This window comes from Chiloscyllium punctatum, chromosome 10, assembly GCF_047496795.1.
Source record: "Chiloscyllium punctatum isolate Juve2018m chromosome 10, sChiPun1.3, whole genome shotgun sequence".
NCBI lineage: Eukaryota > Metazoa > Chordata > Chondrichthyes > Orectolobiformes > Hemiscylliidae > Chiloscyllium > Chiloscyllium punctatum.
The window spans coordinates 24,466,455-24,488,432 of record NC_092748.1 but is presented as its reverse complement, the minus strand read 5'-3'; the positions used below and the strand labels follow the sequence as shown (position 1 = coordinate 24,488,432).

The window sequence follows — 21,978 nt, the reverse complement described above, 5'->3', positions numbered from 1 at the left end:
ATGTCCTGTACAACCTCAACAGGTCTTCCCAACTCTGATACTCAAAGGACTGAGCAATGAAGGCAAGCATGCCAAATGCCTTTTTAACCACGCTATGTAATGCAAACTTCAAAGAATTCTTTACCTGAACCCCTACGTCCCTCTGTTCTACAAAACTAACCAAGGCACTACCGTTAATTGAACAAGCCCTACCTTTGTTTGTTGTACCAAAATCAATACCTTGCTTTTATACAGATTGAGCTCCGTTTGCCATTTTTCAGCCCATTGACTCATTTGATCAAGATCCCTTTGTAATTCTTTTCTAAATCATTCATGAGATGAGGGTGCACTGGCTAGGCCCAGCATTTATTGTCCATCCCTCACTGCCCCCAGAGGGTAGTTAAGAGTCAACCACATTGCTGTAGGTCTAGAGTCACATGTAAGCCAGATCGGGTAAGGATGGCAGTTTCCTTCCCTAAAAGACATGAGTGAACAGATGGGGTTTTCCAACAATTGGTAATGGATTCAGGGTCATCATTAGACCCTTAATTCCAGATGTTTATTGACTTCAAATTCTAACATCTGTCATGGCAGGATTCGAAACCAGGTCCAAAGGATATTATCTGGGTCTTTAGATTAACAGTCCAGAGAGAATACCAATAGACAAGCAACTCCCCAATTCCTCCTCCTAATCTTAGGGAGCCTTCTTCACTGTCTACTATGCCACCAATTTTGGTGTCTTCTGCAAACCTACTAACCATGCTTCCTATATTCTCATCCAAATCAGTTATCTAAATTACAAACAAAAGAGGACCCAGAACCAATCCCTGTGGAACACCGCTGGTCACAGGCCTCCAGTCCGAAAAGCAACCCTCCACCATCACTCTGCCTCCTGCTGTTAAGCAAATTATGTATCCAGTTAGGAAGCTCACCCTGAATCCCAATTGACCTAACTGTGGATGGATGAGCCATTCCATATGATGGATTTATGAAAAATGGACAATAAATAGGGATGCTAGGAAATTGAGACAAGCCTTGATCAAAGTGACTGCTCTCAAAGACTCTAGAATAAGCATGCTGCAGAATCTAGACAGACTGCAGCTGTAGACAATACAATGCACACTCGAATTTGGAATTGAATAGAATCAACCTGAATGCCATCCACAGGATAATTGGAACCTTGAGTTGTTTACCAGAAACGGGCACCTCACACTCTTATTTGGAGAGGGCTACCTGACCTAAGTACAAGAATCGCCACAACACCACCCTCAGGAGAAGTAACTCAAGACCAACTATTGTAAAGAGAAGACACCCTGGGACCAGTGGGAGAAGATGACCAGATGGTCATTGCCAGGTGGAGCAAGGCCAAGACCTAGTGTGGTGGCATATGATCAGAGTTAAGTTAAAGCACAAGCTAGTCGATTAGATTTATGTGTAAATTGTTAGTATTTTGTTGTTATGGTGCTGTGTTAAATAAATGAATATTATTGTTTACTATTAATAAAGAGCAGACTGTCAGTTTCTTTGCTAGATATAAGAGTTAAACACACCATGTGGCAGGCGCAACATAACTTTACTAATTAGCCAACCATGTGAGACTTAATTTTCCTTGCACAGAACCACGCTGACTAACCCTGAGCAATTTTTCCCTCTCTAAACCTTCATAAAACCTATCTTTTATAATCACCTCCAGCAACTGAAATTAGAAGTATGGCCAACAGACAAGATGCAGAATGTCTTTCTATAGTAAATCTCCTGTGACAATACTCAGTCAAAAGATGAGCTGTGTTGGATACTGGGCATAACTCACTTCACAAAGTGAACACAGGCAAGAAGTATGGAATAATACAGGAGATAATTCCAATAAAGTGCTTCTATTTTACGAGGTTTAAAAGGGTGAACATCAGGAGGACATTGGGTAATGAAGAGAATGTTGCCAAAGACCACATTAGCACAAAGATTACACTAACAGGTAAGAGAAACACATTTTCTCCAATCTACCTTTGCACTGGTCACTCCCTCTACAAGTAATCCTGAGGGTCGTCAGTCTGTGCCACCTCAGAAACACGGCACACTGAGCTAGTACGGTTGAGTTGGTTTTGAATTTCTGGAGAAGCTGGAGGATGAGGATTCAAATGCTCATCATTATTCTTACTGAAGGATGATGATCTAAAAGGAAAAAAATAAAGATTGATAAACTAAAAGGTTATGAAAAATGATTTCAAAATCAGGAAGAGACCACTTCCCTCGAAATAATACATTTGGGGGTGCAGTTTGTAAAGTTGGTGTGTCTGGAAATTTCCAATGACACAAAAATAGGAACATTGTAACAACTGTCGGCAACAGTTTAACATCGTACTTATAAGTCAAGAGAATGGACAAAACTGCAGCAAAAATATTTCAGACAACACCAGTCAGGCAACTGACCCTGGTTTAATGAAGACTGCAAGATAGCATCAGGCAGGAGATGTCAAGACCAGTGGCATGACAAGCAACATGTAATACACAGGGCTAAGCAAGAATAGAAAATGCCAGAGAAACCCAGCAGATCCAAGCCCTGCAGTCCTGCCACATCCAATCATGAACTGTAGTGGAAGATTAAATTACTAACAGCAGGGAGAGATTCCATTTCTTAATAATGGGGGAGCCCACACCATCCGTGCAGAAGACAATCTGCAGTCACAAGTGCCAACTGGATGATCCATCTCAGCCTCTAACAGTGGTCCTCAGCACTACAGATGCCAGTCTCCAGATAGTTTGATTTACTCCATGCAATATCAAGAAACGGCTGGAGGCACTGGATAATGCAAATTCTCTGAGCCTGACAACATTCCAGCAATAGTATAAAAGATATGTGCTCAAGGAAGTGCTGTGCATCTCAATAAGTTGTTCTCGCCCAGCTACAACTCTGTCTAGGTTTGTTCTATACACAAAAAAAGTGGGACAAATCCCTTTTCTCATAACCTTGCATATTATTTTTAGTAATCACCTAATGCCTCCTGAATGCCTCAACTGAACCACAATTGATGATTTACGTACTGGTTCATGGTATTTTAACGATCACTACACCTACATCTCTATTAGAAGGTACTTCATGTTTAAAGTCAACATGTTTACTATTGTTTCATCTTGATGTCAGTACACGATTAAGACTGTGACAAATCGCTCCATGAGATTTCCAATGTTATCTATGGCAGCACTTTGTCATACCTGACCCATCAGTGGGACTTAAATCAGCAGCAACATCAGTCTCTAAAAACAGAGACGTGACCACAGTCATGAGGACAAGTCCCATAAAGCAGCGACCCTAGTCAACTATGGAGGCATCATACAGCAAAAATGTATGCAGCCCAACAGCAAAAAAAACCTACCAGGCAGCAGCTGGGAACAAGCAACAAGTATCCCCACTAAAATCCTTCATTTTGAGGAAAACAAACCTGACTTGAAGTAAGGACACCCTGTATTTCTGCTTTCTAACATTTGTGTTCTATCCTTTCTCAGATCCAAAGTGGTGACTTCTCATTTATTGCCCGTCCCTAATTGTAGTTATTGTGATGAGCAACCTTTTTGAATTGCTGCAGTTCTTGGAGTACACCAAGGGTGTAGCAGAGGGAATGAGCTGTTCCAGAATTGTTCCAAGTCAGACAGTGAGTGAGTTGGTGGGGAACTTGCATGTGGTATTATTCCTATGGATCTGCTGCCTTTTGTTTCTAGATGGGAAAGGTCACAGGTTTGAAACATACTGTCCAAAAAGATGAGTTGCAAGATCACTCTATTCCCTAATTTGTAATCTCTAGTCATATGAAACTGTGTGTTAAATCTACAATTGCATGGCTGACTCCTGTAAATTCTTTAGAGAAGAGGAGATTGAGAGGGAACACGATTTGAGATATAACAAATTATGAGTGGCATAGATAAACATGAAGAAACCTTTTCCCCTGCATGGAAGCAGACCCTTCAGTCCAAGTAGTCCCACTTGCATATGTTTGGACCAAATTCCTCCAAACTTTTCCTTTCGCATTTATCCAAATTAAACTCCATCTGCCCCTCCTCAACCCATTGGCCCAATTGATCAAGAGCCCTTCGGAATCTTAGAACACCATCTTCATTGCCCGCTATATCAACTCTCGCGTCATCTGCAAACTTACTAACAATTCCTCCTAAATTCTCACCCAGCATCGATCTCTGTGGAACACTGCTGTTGTCATCAAGAACTCTTCATATGTAAATAAAGGGTGACTTGGTGATGGGACACTGGCCTCCACACAGAACTATTTCAGTAGCAAATAGAAGTAAACCTGTAGTCATCCAAAACTCCACTTAACTCATACCAATGACCAGGGGCAGAGATTCAAGGTAAGGGGCAGAAGGTTTAGAAGGAATAGGAGAAAAACATTTTCACTCAGAGTGGTGGGAAACTGGAACTCACTACCTGTAAGGGTGGGAGAGGCAGAAACACTTATGACATTTAATAAGTGCACTTATGATGCCAAAGTATCATAAACTACAGGCCAAGTGCTGGTGAATGAGAATAGGATAGTTGATTGTTTCTGACTAGCATGGACACGATGGGTCGAAGGGCCCTTTTCTGCGTTGTAGATTTCTATAACTCCATGGCATTCTTCTGTTTTAACATTGTGTAGAGGTCAGAGATGAAACAGAAACTTCAAGCAATCTTTTTGAAAAAAAGCTTCACTGACCCTTTGTTGGTCTGTGATTCCATAAGCACTGACAAGCCTTTGGTATTGAGTACTTTCCATAAGCACTGACTGCTCTTGGTACCTAGTACTCTACAAAGCACTGCCGGCCCTTGGGTATCTAGTACTCTTCATAAGCGCTGGCAGCCCTTGGGAGCTAGTATTCTTCAAACTCTGACAGCCCTTGGGTAGCTAGTACTTTTCATAAGCCCTGACAGCCCTTGGGGTAGCTAATACTCTTCATAAGAGAGAGAGTGAATTAATGCACTCACATGAGGGGAGGCTAGATGAGTGAGGTATCAAGGTTTGAGCTAAGCAAGGGATTAGCAGTTTTAGGAGATGAAAATCTTGAACAAAATGACCGCTTGCATTACAACTAAGTACGGTACCAACTTAAAAAGAAATATGTCAAGGACAGATGACAAAAAGAGATCAATAGAGAATAACAACACAGCAAACAATACTGGATCAATACACTTGCCTGTTCCCTCTTCGATGACATCGGCTCTGCTCCCACAGAAACCATCTTGCCTGCTCCCATTTTTCATGCTTCTTATGCCGTAAAGAAAATGCTTCATCTGAAATGTCTTCTAGCTGTGAATAAAGTGGAAGTTAACTAACAGAAATTAGAATCTTGTTTAATTAACATAAATTTGGTTAAAATGTCTGCACAAGAAAAAACATGAGAGTAAGGAAATAGAAAATAAAAGCAGAAGCAGCAATGACAAACAAAGGCAGGGGATGCTTATGTCCTCAGGCGACTGACTGTGTGGAGTTTGCACGTTCTCCCCGTGTCTGCGTGGGTTTCCTCCGGGTGCTCCAGTTTCCTCCCACAGTCCAAAGATGTGCAGGTCAGGTGAATTGGCCATGCTAAATTGCCTATAGTGTTAGGTAAGGGGTAACTGTAGATGTAGAAGTAGGGGTATGGGTGGGTTACGCTTCGGCGGGGCAGTGTGGACTTGTTGGGCCGAAGGGCCTGTTTCCACACTGTAAGTAATCTAATCTAATCTAATCAAAATAAATGCCAAGACATCAGTAGTTCTTGTCTAAGAAGGCAACCCAATTGGACAAGAGTTTCTGCCTCTCCAACCATATTAGGGTGGAAGTCTGGTATTGCAAATCTCCTAGCAGGACATCCAAAAACCACTGTCATGAAAATTACAGCTGAAATCGCTCAGCAGTTAGGGAAAACATTTTGCATTGAAAAGAACAAGAAAAAGCCCACTAGGTAGAGGGATGGTGGTTAATAGGGAGATGAAAATTTTTGAAAAAGGCTCAGATGGGTGATTAGTATTGATTGTACAGTTCGTAACCTGCTGGCACAATGACAGCAATAACAATGGTATAAAATATCAGGTGGGACCAATGATCTGAAAAAGGGTAGTACTACAGTAAAAGGAAATGTAACTGATCTAAATCAGCTTGACAGTTGCAGCATCAGCATCACCAGTATGATTGAGGGGTCATTGGTAAAAGTCACTACCAGTTATTGCAACTGTTGCAGTTGACTTCAAACATACCACTTCCCTTTGTGGGAGTCGTTCCTTCGATGGTTTAATGGGCACAATTCGCCAGCTGTTGATAGAAAGGAAAGCAAATTCAGTCAACAGATCCATGAACTGCACAAGACAGAAGTGAGCTATAGGTTTGTTGCTCTTGTGCCAGCTACTTAGTCTGTCTCCTCTGTCCTTTCCACAGCCCTGTGAATATCCCCACTCTTCAAATTTGTCTAATGCACTATCAAACATTACTGCTGAATTTGCATCCAACATCATTTAAATGCAGTGCATTTCTGACTATTCCGAGATTTACTGTATAAAACATGTTTCCTCATCTCCTCCTTGGTACTTTTGCTTATTTTAAATTTGTGCTGAGTAATAGAACCAGTCTGACTCAAGATTGGGATACAAACTCTAACCTCACACCTTTAAGACATTGTCTGAGCTGTGATGTCATCTTTTTTTTAAATAAAGCCTTAAGTTATCATGAGAATGCGACTTAAAAGTATTTCTGGGATTTACATATTAATGAACCAAACTCTGCAATCTATTCTAAAAGACAAACGACTGAACAACAATCTAGATTTGTTCAATATATCATTTCAATGGCATGACACTAATCTTTTGCCATAAATTCTGTATCTTATGGTCCTGCTTCACAACCACCTTATGAAGGAGCAGTACTCCGAAAGTTAGTGCTTCCAAATAAACCTGGTGGACTATAACCTGATGTTGTGTGATTTTTAACTTTTTCTAGTTTTACTATCACTTTTAAAACTGACATATCCTGAAATATATTGCTCCAAATCTAGGTCACTTTGTAACTATATCTCTATAACAACCATTAGGTCAAACCTATTCATTTCCATCTGTGCTATTGTAATGTCTGATTTGTTGAAAATGCTTGATGTTCCAAAATCATGCGATTAGCATTGAGATTATTGTAGCTTCACTTTATCTGCCTTTAGTCAGAAATGCCCATTACCTTTTGTTCATTTCGCGATCCATTCACTTTTTCTTTGGAAATGGTGCACAGTCTGGGCTTCAAGTTTTCAACTTTAAAGCCTTTGAGGATATGCAAGGATGGAACAGAATGGTACCAACCAGAGGAGTTATGTACAGAGATTAAGAAACTGACATCTGTCTCCTTAGAGAAATTAAGATTTAGGGAGGTTTAGGGGGTAATCAAAATGTAGTGAGGGCTCTCAGATACAGAGGGAGAAACTGTTTCCACTGCTGCGTGGGGACACACACTGAAGATTAGATTACATTACAGTGTGGAAACAGGCCTTTCGGCCCAACAAGTCCACACCAACCCACCCAGACCCCTACCCCTACATTTACCCCTTACCCAACACTACAGGCAATTTAGTATGGCCAATTCACCTGACCTGCACATCTTTGTGACTGTGGGAGGAAACGGGAGCACCCAGAGGAAACCCGCACAGACACGGGGAGAACGTGCAAACTCCACACAGTCAGTCGCCTGAGGTGGGAATTGAACCCAGGTCTCTGGCGCTGTGAGGCAGCAATGCTAACCACTGTGCCACCGTGCTGCCCACATGATGATTGAAAAGGAACCAGAGAGACATGAGAAAAGCTTTTAAATGCAGTGAGCTGCATTTAAGATGAAAACGCATTGCCTGGAAGCAGATTTATTAGTAACATGGAAGAAGTGAACTAGAAAGAAACAAAATAAAATTGCAGGCTGTTGAAGAAGATGGGAATACCGAATTGGACTGTTCTTTCAAAGAGGGAGCACGTGCATTGTATACTTCCCAGATTACATGATCTGATCAACAACCTAGTAACTCAGTCAGTGCTGAACATTATCCAACGACTGACATGAGAGAAAAGACGTTCACATTATGAAATAGCCTGTCATCACTCAGTGAAGGACGACGAGTTAGCAAAAGTGACTGCTGTCTAGAGATGGTGTGTGTATGTATACTTTACAATGAAAAAAATATATACTTAAGTTTCATGACCAATATGACTCAAAATAATCTGCTATAATGTACTGTTTTATATTTACTCAGGTTGTTCTCAAAGAGTTGGACTGGTTTAAAGTCAATGGTAATGTGAGGTTAAAGTTACAGCTTGAAACAATACTTGGAGAACTCTTGTGGTCCCTTAGTGCTAGCCTTCTGCTAAATACAACAATAAAATTGTTAATGAAATCTACCTTGGTGTAATTATTTCATTATACTGCAGTTTCTCGATCTTGGAGCTGGCAACCAATGACATCGGTATGACAATGTTATCAATATCGTAACAACATTCACTTTGCTGTTTTTGCCATGAAGGAATCTAGAATGGCACAATATAAAGAGCTTTTCATAATATATACAATAACTTGCTTTACTACTTCCCTGAAAACAACATTTGAGACTAAAATAGTGATGATGGTGACATAGCAAGAGTATAATCCTGTTAATTTTCTGCTGCACTTCTCTCCCTCACTAGGCTCAAGTTTTTTGCTACATTGCAATTCAATGAACACAAAACAATCATTTCATAATACACACTTCAATACTGTTGAAAAAGATATTCAAAGCTTTTTTAAAGCAAAAAAAAACCTCTTCTCATGTTGTTCTCCCTTTATACTGATATTTCTTGTGAATTGTTCTGATACATGTTTTGAGAAAATACTACTTTTCTTTTAAGCAATATTTAAACAACACTGTGCTCAATACTTCAACAAATAACTGATCACCATTGTGTGAAGACAGAAAATAAATACCAACAGACTATTTGGCTAAATATGGTGGCGAGGAAAATCCCATCCCCACTTGATGAAATCCAAGGAAAGTCACTAGATAGACTGAGAATTTCCAGTCTAGTTTCCCTTCCCTAGTGTGGAAATAACTAAAGATCATCTCTGACGATCTTTCTCATTTCAATTAAGTTGCATGCAGATCAGCAATGAAATCTGGAAGCAAATGATCCATGTGACTCACCTAATTACAAAAAGTCTTAATCAATTAGGTTACAGGAAATAAAAGTCTATCAATCAGAATCAAATTAACATATAAAGTGATCACATTTCATTTCTTTTCTTTAAAAGGGTATTTCTTTGCAAACCCAATCAATTCTTGTGGCTGCAGATGTGGTGATCCTTTGTATGGTCAATTCACAAGGACAATAACAATTCGAAGCTCTTAATTAATCCTGCCTAAGTTTATCCTTGTTGTTTCCCCTCAAATTCATCCTGACAAATAGTACATACAAAAAGCTACTTTGCCCGCTGGCTTGGATGAATTCATCTTTATACCAATCCCATCTAAAAATCATAGAGTTAACATAGAGATGTACAGCATGGAAACCGACCCTTCCGTCCAACCCGTCCATGCCGACCAGCTATCCCAACCCAATCCAGTCCCGTCTGCCAGCACACGGCCCATATACCTCTAAACCCTTCCTACTCATATACCCACCCAAATGCCTCTTAAAAGTTGCAATTATACCAGCCTTCACCACTTCCTCTGGCAGCTCATTCCGTACACGTACCACCTTCTGTGTGAAAAAATTGTCCCTTAGGTCTCTTTTATATCTTTCCCCTCTCACTCTAAACCTATGCCCTCTAGTTCTGGACTCCCCAATCCCAGAGAAAATACTTTGTCTATTTACCCTATCCATGCCCCTCATAAGTTTGTAAACCCTCAGCCTCCAACGCGCTAGGGAAAACAACTCCAGCCCTATAGCTCAAATCCTCCAACCCTGGCAACATTTTTGTAAATCTTTTCTGAACTCTTTCAAGTTTCACAACATCTTTCCGATAGGAAGGAGACCAGAATTGCACGCAATATTCCAACAGTGGCCTAACCAATGTCCTGTACAGCCGCAACATGACCTCCCAACTCCTGTACTCAATACTCTGACCAATAAAGGAAAGCATACCAAACGCCTTCTTCACTATCCCTTCTACCTGTGACTCCACTTTCAAGGAGCTATGAACCTGCACTCAGAGGTCTTTTTGTTCAGCAACACTCCCTAGGACCTTACCATTAAGTATATAAGTCCTGCTAAGATTTGCTTTCCCAAAATGCAGCACCTCGCATTTATCTGAATTAAACTCCATCTGCCACTTCTCAGCCCATTGGCCCATCTGGTCAAGATCCTGTCGTAATCTGAGGTAACCCTCTTCGCTGTCCACTACACCTCCAATTTTGGTGTCATCTGCAAACTTACTAACTGTACCTCTTATGCTCGCATCCAAATCATTTATGTAAATGACAAAAAGTAGAGGGCCCAGCACCGATCCTTGTGGCACGCCACTGGTCACAGGCCTCCAATCTGAAAAACAACCCTCCACCACCACTCTGTCTTCTACCTTTGAGCCAGTTCTGTATCCAAATGGCTAGCTCTCCCTGTATTCCATGAGATCTAACCTTGCTAATTAGTCTCCCATGGGGAACCTTGTCGAATGCCTTACTGAAGTCAATATAGATCACATCTACTGCTCTGCCCTAATCAATCTTCTTTGTTACTTCTTCAAAAAACTCAATCAAGTTTGTGAGACATGATTCTCCACGCACAAAGCCATGTTGACTATCCCGAATCAGTCCTTGCCTTTCCAAATACATGTACATCCTGTCCCTCAGGATTCCCTCCAACAACTTGCCCACCACCGACGTCAGGCTCACTGGTTTATAGTTCCCTGACTTGTCCTTACCACCCTTCTTCAACAGTGGCACCACGTTAGCCAACCTCCAGTCTTCCGGCACCTCACCTATGACTATCAATGATACAAATATCTCAGCAAGAGGCCCAGGAATCACTTCTCTAGTTTCCCACAGAGTTCTCGGGTACACCTGATCAGGTCCTGGGGATCTATCCACCTTTACCTGTTTCAAGACATCCAGCACTTCCTCCTCTGTAACATGGACATTTTGCAAGATGTCACCATCTATTTCCCTACAATCTATATCTTCCATATCCTTTTCCACAGTAAATACTGATGCAAAATACTCATTTAGTATCTCCCCCATTTTCTGCGGCTCTACACATAGGTTTCCTTGCTGATCTTTGAGGGGCCCTATTCTCTCCCTAATTACCCTTTTGTCCTTAATGTATTTGTAAAAACTCTTTGAATTCTCCTTAATTCTATTTGCCAAAGCTATCTCACGTCCCCTTTTTGCCCTCCTGATTTCCCTCAAGTATACTCCTACTTCCTTTATATTCTTCTAAGGATTTACTCGATCTATCCTGTCTATACCTTACATATGCTTCCTTTTTTTTCTTAACCAAACCCTCAATTTCTTTAGTCATCCAGCATTCCCTATATCTACCAGCCTTTCCTTTCACCCTGACAGGAATATACTTTTTCTGGATTCTTGTTATCTCATTTCTGAAGGCTTCTCACTTTCAAAAGCTGATTGGGGGCAGATGTTCGCAGGTAAAGGGACGGCTAGAAAGTTCTTGCCTAATACCGTCAAAATTGGCCTTTCTCCAATTTAGAACTTCAACTTTTAGATCAGGTCTATCCTTTTCCATCATTATTTTAAATCTTACAGAATTATGGTCGCTAGCCCCAAAGTGCTCCCCCACTGGCACCTCAGTCACCTGCTCTGCCTTATTTCCCATGTTACCTCAGCAATGCTTTAGCATCTTAAACAAATAAGACTGGCACAGACATTTATAGGTCAAATAGGATTAATCAGAACCTTGTGAATTAATCAGAATCATGGCCCTGTCAGACAAAGAATAAATCAGTATTAGTGCCAAAATCTGTTGGGAAAATTGCTGCTTCATCCTTGATATGGCTATATTGAAAATAAAGTTTAATTAATATATAGAACTGTACAGCACAGGAACAGGCCCTACAGTCCACAATGTTGTGCTGAACATGATGCCAAATTAAACTAATTCCTTCTGCCTGCCTTTTGTTTAGATTACTTACAGTGTGGAAACAGGCCCTTCGGCCCAACAAGTCCACACCGACCCGCAACCCACCCATTCACCTACATTTACCCCTGCACCTAACACTATGGGCAATTTAGCATGGCCAATTCACCTGACCTGCACATCTTTGGACTGTGGGAGGAAACCGGAGCACCCGGAGGAAACCCACACAGACATGGGGAGAATGTGCAAACTCCACACAGTCAGTCGCCTGAGGCAGGAATTGAACCCGGGTCTCTGACGCTGTGAGGCAGCAGTGCTAACCACTGTGCCACCGTGCCGCCCATATCCCTCCATTCCTTGTATATTCATTTGCTTATCTAAAAACACCTTAAAATGTTCCAATCTTAACTGCTTCCACCACCACCCTTGGCAGAGTACTCCAGACCAGGCAGCATCCAAGGAGTAGGAGAATCAACGTTTCGGGCATGAGCCCTTCTTCTCCTGCTCCTTGGATGCTGCCTGACCTGCTGCGCTTTTCCAACAACACATTTTCAGCTCTGATCTTCAGCATCTGCAGTCCTCACTTTCTCCTAGTGTACTCCAGACCCCTATCATTCTCTGTGTAAAAAAACTGCCCCTCACATTTCCTTTGAATCTTCCCCCCGCCTCACCTTAAATGCATGCCCCCTAGTATTAGACATTTCAATTATGTGGGAGGAAAAAAGATCCTGACCATCAACCTATCTATGCACCTCATAATCTTATAGACTTCTATCAAGTCTCCTTTCAGCCTTCACTGCTCCAAAGAAAACAACACGAGTTTTTTTAGCCTCTCCTTACAGCTCATTCCATCTCATCCAGCAGCACACTGGTAAACCTCTTCTGACCCTATCCAAAGCCTCCACATCCTTCCTAATGTGGCAACTAGATCTGAAAGCAGTATTCTAAGTGTGCCCTGACTAAAGTCTTATAAAACTACAACATGACATCCTGACTCTTGTACTCAATTGCACAACCATTAAGGCCATACATATGCCTTCTTTACTACCCTATCTACTTGTATGGCCACTTTCAGGAAGCTATGGGCTTGAACCCCAAGATCCCTCTGTACATCAATGCTGTTCAGGGTCCTGCCATTAACTCGATACTTTTCCTTAACATTTCATCTCCCAAAGTGCAGCACCTCACACTTACCCAGATTAAACTCCATTTCTCCAACCATATGCAACTGACTACGTCCCACTGTATCCTTTGACAACCTTCTACACTATCCACAACTGCACTGATCTTTATATTGCCTGCAAACTTACTAACCCACCCATCTACAGTTTCATCCAAGCCACTGACATATGTCACCAATAGCAGAGGTCCCAGTACAGATCACGAATCATGGACCTCCAGCCTGAAAACACCCTTGCACCACTACCCTCTGCTTTCTACGGGCAAGCCAATTTTAAATCCATGTGGCCAAGTCACCATGAATCCCATGCATCCTAATCTTTTGGCTGAGCATTCCATGAGGGTTCTTTCTCGAAAGTGTGACTAAAATCCACGTAAAGACCACCCACTGCTCTATCCTCATCAATCACCTTTGTCACTTCCTTGAAAAATGCAATCAAGTTAGTAAGATAATGAACTGCCCTGCACAAAGCCATGCTGACTGTCCCTAAGTAGGCCCTGCACAAAGCCATGCTGACTGTCCCTAAGTAGAATTCTCTCCAATATCTTCCCAACCACCAATGAGACACTCACCGGTCTAGTTTCCTGGATTATCCCTTGCCGGTCCCCTGGGACCTCTCCAGCGGCTAGCGAGGATGCAAAAATCTTGGTCAAGGCCCCAATAATTTCCTTTCTTGCCTCTCTCAATAACCTGAGGTATGTCCCATTGGACCCTGGGGACTTCTCTACCTTAACATCCTTTAAAAAACCCAACATTACTTCTTTCTTGATCTCAAAATGCCCTAGCATATTAGCATGCTCCATACAAATCTCACTATCCTTCATAAAAGCAAATTACTGCGGATGCTGGAATCTGAAACCAAAAGAGAAAATGCTGGAAAATCTCAGCAGGTCTGGCAGCATCTGTAAGGAGAGAAGAGAGCTGACGTTTCGAGTCTAACTGGCCCTTTGTCAAAGCTTGACAGAGCTTCGACAAAGGATCAGTTAGACTCGAAACGTCAGCTTTCTTCTCTCCTCGCAGATGCTGCCAGACCTGCTGAGATTTTCCAGCATTTTCTCTTTTGGTTTCACTATCCCCCATACCTTTCTCCTGGGTGAATACCAATGCAAAGTACTCATTTAGGATCTCACCCACATCCTCTACTGCCAAGCACAAGTTCCCTCATTTATCCTTGAGTGGTCCTAACATCTCCCTAGTTATCCTCTTGTTTTAAAGCATGTATAGAATGCCTTGGGATTCTCTTTGACCAGAGATTATTTCATGGCCCCTTACTGCTCTCCTAATTCCCTGCTTGAGTATATGATTCCATGTGATATACAGGAGAAATTGTTTCATTTACGCTACCTTCTTCCTTCCCGCATTGCAGTGGGAGGGATAAATTCAATAAAGAAACATACAAGGACTGAACAACAGCAGCAAGTTTAGGCAATTTTAATAAATTACAGACATGAAATCTTACGTCTTTTGTCTGCAAAAGTGGTCTTTGGCACAGTGTTGCTCTGGATGCCCGGGTATCTGTTGGGCTGGAACGTGGAGTTTGTTGAATAGGAAAAGAGACTGATGTCTGTGCTGATTTCACTAAAGTACCAGGAGTTTCTCTGGGATTTATCAGAGAACAGTGCCGTTTACTTAGAGCTGAAAGACAAAACGATGCACAGAAAATAGGAGAGATTATGTCATTATAATAGCAAGATTCTACAAAGCTATTTAACTCATTTGATGTTAGAAACTAGTGCCAGTACTCTTAAAACACCTATTCAGTAATTCTTAGTTGTGATTTATGAAGTTTACTTCATTTTAAATCTAAAACAATATAAGTTATTATGAAAAAATAAAAGTAAATGATTTTCAAATAAACCTTTCAACAGAAAATAAAATGGGCATTAAATATCATAAAGCAGATTAACTAGAAAGGGCCCAGACAAATTGGGAGATATTGTTTAATGTGGCAAAATGCAATACAGTCAAACTGGGGAGGGGAATTACAAAATCAGAGTTGTGAGTGTCTGTTCAGTGGAATTGAAAGGAGGATCTGGAGGAGTCATGGCCAGGGCAGAAATAAAAGGCAGAAAGTATAGCTTCAGAAATAGAGGCAAGAACAATCAAACAAACAAGTGTGCATTTTATATAGCCCCTTTCACAGCTTCAATGTGTGACAAAGCATTGCATAGCCAATTCATGATTCTGAAGTTATCATTTATATTGGCAAACAGGACAGCCAAATTGCACACAGCAAAGTTCCAAAAACAGAGACATGTGATGCTCAGGAAACTGAACAAACTCACGACCTCCTCTTTGATAAAACATTTCATCTAACAGACAACATTTCCAACAATACAAGATTCACTCAGTAATGCAGTGGAGTATCAGCACGGGTTATATGATTGAGTCCTATAGTGAGATCTTCTGACTCTAAGAAAATGTAAACACCAGTGTCATTTCATTTTTGTGCTTTTTAAAACATTGGCCTGAAATGAAAATAAATAGCTTTAAAACCGAGGATTAGAAGGATGGCTGTATGCGTTTAAAGTAAGAAACTTGATACCTAATGAGAACAGGAGCTCAGGGGTCATTCACACGTGAGGCTGATTGGCTTGTGGACTAGAGATCAATTATCAATGACAGTAGTCCTGAGTGAACTTCTTGAGGAAGTGCTGGATGTAGGTACAATTACAACGTTTAAAAGACATTTGTATAAGTACATGAATGGGAAAGGTCTGGAGAGATGTGAGGCAAAGAGCAGGCAAGTGGAAGTAAATAGTTTGGGATTATGGTCAGTTTGGACTGGTTGGACCAAAGGTCTGTTTTCATGCTGAATGGCTCTATGTGACTTGTCAGATAACTGAACATCTTCAGCTGTGAATAATAGAGATGCTAGTCAGACCTGGAAAGAAATCAAGTCTAGGGTGTAGGTTTGCTCGCTGAGCTGTAGGTTTGATATCCAGATGTTTCATTACCTGGCTAGGTAACATCATCAGTGATGACCTCCAAATGAAGCGAAGCTGTTGTCTCCTGCTTTCCAGTTATATCTTTCTCCTGGATGGGGTTCCTGGGGTTTGTGGTGATGTCATTTCCTGTTTATTTTCTGAATGGCTGATGGATGGCATCTAGATCAATGTGTTTGTTTATGGCGTTGTGGTTGGAGTGCCAGGCCTCTCGGAATTCTCTGGCATGTCTTTGCTTAGCCTGTCCCAGGATAGATGTGTTGTCCCAGTCGAAATGGTGGGTTTTTTTTTCATCCGTGTGTAGGGCAACAAGGGAGAGAGGGTAGTGTCTTTTTGTGGCTAGCTGGTGTTTGTGTATCCTGGTGGCTAACTTTCTTCCTGTTTGTCCTACGTAGTGTTTGTGGCAGTCCTTGCATGGAATTTTGTAGATGACGTTGGTTTTGTCCATGGGTTGTGCTGGGTCTTTTAAACCAGGTCTGCAGCAGCCAAGAACTCTCACTCTCTCTCTCTCTGTTCTTGACAGTAAGCACTTTAATCCTGATTAAGTCGACTTATCTTTTCTTCAGATGCTGAAATTTGTGACTTTGAATTGGACTAAGTCAGACTTTTCATAAGCGAACCAACCAACCAGTTTGCCTTCTGCAAACCAGGGAAGCATTTGGAAAAAGGGAAGTCAATCAGCAAGAACCCTAGCCCTTGAAATATTGTTATAAAAATCATCTTTATTCAAAAGTTTTCCCACTGCTCATGGTTTTCTCCCCCTATTCATTTTTATCTGTTGTGTGCAAGGTGAGTTCATAAGGGACTTTGAATTTAAATGTGTAGACTTTACTCAGTGTAATTGGCTTACCTGTAGCGAGAATTTAATGATATATAATAAATAATAATTCTAGTCAAGTACAGAAACCTGGCCTGTGTCTTTGATCAATGTGGAAGTGAAAACCAGGCAGTTTGGAAATTTTGTGTAGTTCTTTTTGTGAGAACTCTGTAATGCGCTATCTGGCAAATGAGTGAGTGAGAAGATAGATAACAGGTCACAAGTGTTGGCAAGTGTGAGAGGTCATAGAGATGTACACCATGGAAACAGACCCTTAGGTCCAACTTGTCCATGCTGACCAGATACCCCAACTCAATCTAGTCTCACCTGCCAGACACGGCCTATATCCCTCCAAACCCTTCCTATTCATATACCCATCCAGGTGCCTTTTAAATGTTGCAATTGTACCAGCCTCCCCCATATCCTCTGGCAGCTCATTCCATACACATACCACCCTCTGCATGAAAAGTTGTCCCTTAGGTCTCTTATGTCTTTCCCCTCTCACCCTAAACCTATGCCCTCTAGTTCTGGACTCCCCCACCCCAGGGAAGAAACTTTGTCTATTTACCCTATCCATGCCCCTCATGATTTTATAAACCTCTACAAGGTCACCCCTCAGTCTCCGATGCTCCAGGGAAAACAGTCCCAGTCTATTCAGCCTCTCCCTATAGCTCAAATCCTCCAACCCTGGCAACATCCTTGTAAATCTTTTCTGAACCCTTTCAAGTTTCACAACATCTTTCCAGTCAAGTGGAAGAGAAATATTAGCCTAGACAGAGAGAGTGAAAAAGAGAAAGAAAACAATTGCAGAGACACAAGGTTCAGAGGGAGTCAGACTCTATGGATGCAAGAAATAGATTATTTATTGCACTTTTCCCTCAACAGGGCATCCGCATCAGGCTAGGTACCAGTGTGAGCTGTGTACCGGCAAGGTTGGGTTGGAGTCAGTGTACAAGCTTCATGTGAATCTGATTTTTTTTTTCAAAAACATCATTCATGGAATGCAACAACCACTGGCTGGACCATCATTTATTGCACATTGCTAATTGCCGTGAGAAAGTGGTGGTGAGCTGACTTCTTAAACCACTGCAGTACATTTGGTGTAGGTACACCCACATTGCTGTTAGGATTACCCAGTAAGTGTTGTCCAATTGCAGAATCTAATGTTAAACACTGTTGCAAGTTTTACAAGAATGAGATGTTTGAGTATGGTCAGTGTGTTGTTGAGAAGACTTTAAGGGAAATGGTGTTGGATTTGATCTATCAGTCTTTGGGATAGATGGCCTACCTAACTGGAATCACACCAACATTGTCACTCATACACCACCTTATATGTAGGACAGGGAGACATCTTTATGGTTTGACGGCAATATCCTGCTAGAGGCAAATACCATTCATTTTGTTACTGCATACCTCATCTTCACCTGTTGCTCAAATCTTTCAAATACTTTGCCCTTCTGAGATAGAATAAGCACTTTTCAGGACTAACAGACCCCACCTGAGAGCCTTTAAGGACTTTGAGAGATACGTGGAGAGAAACCATCTGATAAGGGTAGCTATTATCATGCAAGATGGCTTTTAATGTGCACAGGAGTTTCATGTTTGCAGGGTAAAAATGTGACTGTGGCTTTATTTACAAGGTTGCTGATTAGGCCAACCTTACAACACATGAAACTGTAGGAATCTCACCATGAAGATAGGTTTGTGGTAAGGCACATAATTTGACTGTTCCACTTCAAATGTGAATTTAAACACAGAATAGAACTCATTAAGATGTGCAAGGATTCAAATACAGTAAATCTATAACCTACATATCAAAATATGCAAGAGATAAGTGTCATTCCAATGAAAGGATTTTTCATGGAAATTAAAGATGCTTGGAAAACTGGGCCTAGCAGGAATCCTATGGCAATGTCACCAATGTGGATTTGCATGGTGCTGTTACTAAACTTAACTGCACGAGTTGCTGAGTTTGCAAGTTCAATGATATTGATTCACACAATGGACGCAGGTCTAGATTGCCATGACATAATCCTGCAGTACAAATGTCTACAGCTTCCATGAGTGATAAATTAGTGAATAGGTCAGCAATGTCAAACGAGCACATATTCCATTGCTAGCAATATTCAAGTCCTATGTGGTCCTCATAAATGTGAAGGAACTCTTCATTACATCGGCAGAAAACTCAATTAAGGCTTTTCTACTCGGACAGTATGTGCTTGAGGAGGGAATTTCATGAACTTTGTCAGCAAATTTGCTTCAACACATCACATGGAAGAATGATTTAGGATTCCTTAGCTGAGAGGAATGCATTATTTTACCCTATATTCTCAAAAATGCTGTTATGTGAGCACAACAAAGTTAATTGACAATTTATGTCATTTGAAAGATAAGCATGAATTCATAAATTGAACTTACAATACTAGTGAAAAAAGTTGCTTCAAGTAAGGAGGGTGTTTTAAATGCAGCACAAATATGGCAACTAGAAAATTCAATGAGATCACCAATATAGGGATAGTTATTATATTTATTTCATTGTATTTCAGTGCTTTAACCAAAAGTTTTTCAAAACGTTTCCAGCTTATTACTATTATCAAGTTCAATTGCATCTTCACGATCGAATATAGGCTTTTCCATGTGCACTTCTCCTGTATCCTCAACAGAAGCCAAGGCACCATTTGGATCATTAGCAAAAGTCTCTCAGGAAGCATGATCATCATCTACTTGCAGGTTCGGTTCCTTAATAACTTGTTTCACCTTTTTCCCAATGATGTGTCACCTTTTTTGGCTACTTTTTTGCCTTTATATTCTCTCTGATTTTTGTCATAAAACATGTCCTTAAGTTGGTCTTGAGTGTTGCTTGGCATATTTTTCAACAATTGCAAGTTAACTCCACCAGGTGTTCTTCTGCAGCTGCCACCAATAATCATGAGTCCACAATTCTGCTTGACCTCGCTGTTTGAATCAGGCATTCTAATGATTTCTTCCACCCAAAAGTTTTAAATAACCATTTGAATCAGATCAGTTTTTGATTACTGAAGCCTGTAAGCTATTTCAACTGAGATCTTTTGTGGACTATCGCCTTCTTTAATATCATAGGTTTCTTTATAGTTCATTTCAAGCCTTTCCCCTAGCCTCTCCTTCACTGGCCTTTTTTGCTTGAAATTGCTTTGATTACATTCTGCCTGGTCTTTGATTTTCCTTCCGTCCTGTACAGAGAGTCAGAGTCATAGAGATGTACAGCATGCAAACGGATCCTTTGGTCCAACCCATCCATGCCGACCAGATATCCCATCCCAATCTAGTCCCACCTGCCAGTAGCCAGCCCACATCTCTCCAAACCCTTCCTATTCATATACCCATCCAAATGCCTCTTAAATGTTGCAATTGTACCAGCCTCCACCACTTCCTCTGGCAGCTCATTCCGTACACGTACCACCTTCTGTGTGAAAAAGTTGCCCCTTAGGTCTCTTTTATATCTTTTCCTCTCTCACCCTAAACCTATGCCCTCTAGTTCTGGACTCCCTGACCCCAGGGAAAAGAGTTTGTCTATTTATCCTATCCATGCCCCTCAATTTTGTAAACCCCTATAAGGTCACCCCTCAACCTCCGACACTCCAGGGAAAACAGCCCCAGCCTGTTCAGCCGCTCCTTATAGCTCTAATCCTGCAACTCTGGCAACATCCTTGTAAATCTTTTCTGAAGCCTTTCAAGTTTCACAACATCTTTCCGATAGGAAAGAGACCAGATTCTGCTTCTTGCTTGCTCGTTTCCTCCTCCTCTCACTGACGCTGCTTTGCTGTCACCTTTTTTGTCGGTGCATAATGAGTAGTCTCAGACTGTCACAAGTTCACATCAAAGCTTCCCTTCATTCCCAAAATTCCCAGCTCTGTTGCCACAATGTCTTGCTTTTGCTCACGTAACACAGAACTCCAAATATTAATTTTGCCACCGCCTACTTTTGCAGGATTTCCTGGCCCCGTAAAACCATCACCAACTGGACCAGAAGGCATGACCAAAAAGTAGGCTTTAAAAGGTAGAATGTTTTCACTATTTAAATACTTCTGACATTTCCTTCACCACAAGAGTCTCTCCTCATCACTGGAATCAAGATCACTCTCTTCACTTGAATTGTCAGATAGGAATTGCTCAAATCGAATGAAGATGGATAAGCTGGCATATCATTGTGTGCTTTAAAGGATGTAGTTGGACTGGGACCACTCCTGTTTGTGATATTATATAAATCATTTGGATGAAAATGTAGATGGGTGGGGTTAGCATAATTGCAGACGACATAAAGGTTGGTGGAATTGTGAATAGTGTAGAAGGCTGTCGAAAGATACAACAGAATATAGATCAGTTGCAGAAGGTGGCATGTGGCATGCTTGCTTTTATTGGTTGGGGTACTAAGTACAAGAGTTAGGATGTCATATTGCAACTTTGTAAGACTTTGGTTAGGCCACACTTAAGAGTATTGTGTCCAATTCTGCTCGCCACATTACAGCAAGGATGTGGGGCTGTGGATAGGGTGCAGAAGAGGTTTACCAGGATGCTGCCTGGATTACAGGGTATGAGCTGTAAAGTGGCTAGAAAAACTTGGGTTGTTTTCTCTGAAGCAACAGAGACTGATAGAAATCTTTAAACTTATAAGATGCATTGATAGGATTGATGGTCAGAATCTTTTTTCAGTTGAAATGTCTTATGGGGGCATGCATTTAAGGCAGGGGGGAGTTCAAAGCAGATGTGAGGGGCAAGAGGTTTTTTTAAAAATGCAGAGTGTTAAGAGTCTGGAACGGTCTGTCATGGGTTGCTAGTGGAGGCAGATACGATAATGGCATTTAAGGGACTTTTAGATAAGCACAGGAATATGCAAGGAATGGAGGGATATGGGCCAAAGGCAGGCAGATGGGATTAGTTTAATTTGTGTCATGTTCAGCACAACATGATGACCCAAAGGTCTCGTTCCTGCGCCGTACACTTCTATGTTCGACAAACTTTGAAAAAAAGCTGCACT

General features: G+C 41.3%; 1 protein-coding gene and 1 pseudogene across 1 annotated transcript in view; both read right to left on the bottom strand.

Moving 5' to 3' along the window:
• The window catches only part of kansl1l (KAT8 regulatory NSL complex subunit 1-like), a 107,847-nt gene that overhangs the window by 5,953 nt on the left and 79,916 nt on the right, over positions 1 to 21,978 (bottom strand). The window contains 6 exon segments of the mRNA XM_072578716.1: positions 1,981 to 2,009; positions 2,012 to 2,148; positions 5,158 to 5,270; positions 6,197 to 6,251; positions 8,361 to 8,485; positions 14,662 to 14,837. Coding sequence (XP_072434817.1) covers positions 1,981 to 2,009; positions 2,012 to 2,148; positions 5,158 to 5,270; positions 6,197 to 6,251; positions 8,361 to 8,485; positions 14,662 to 14,837 — 635 coding nt within the window.
• LOC140481737 (phosphorylated adapter RNA export protein pseudogene) lies at positions 19,530 to 20,977 on the bottom strand (annotated as a pseudogene).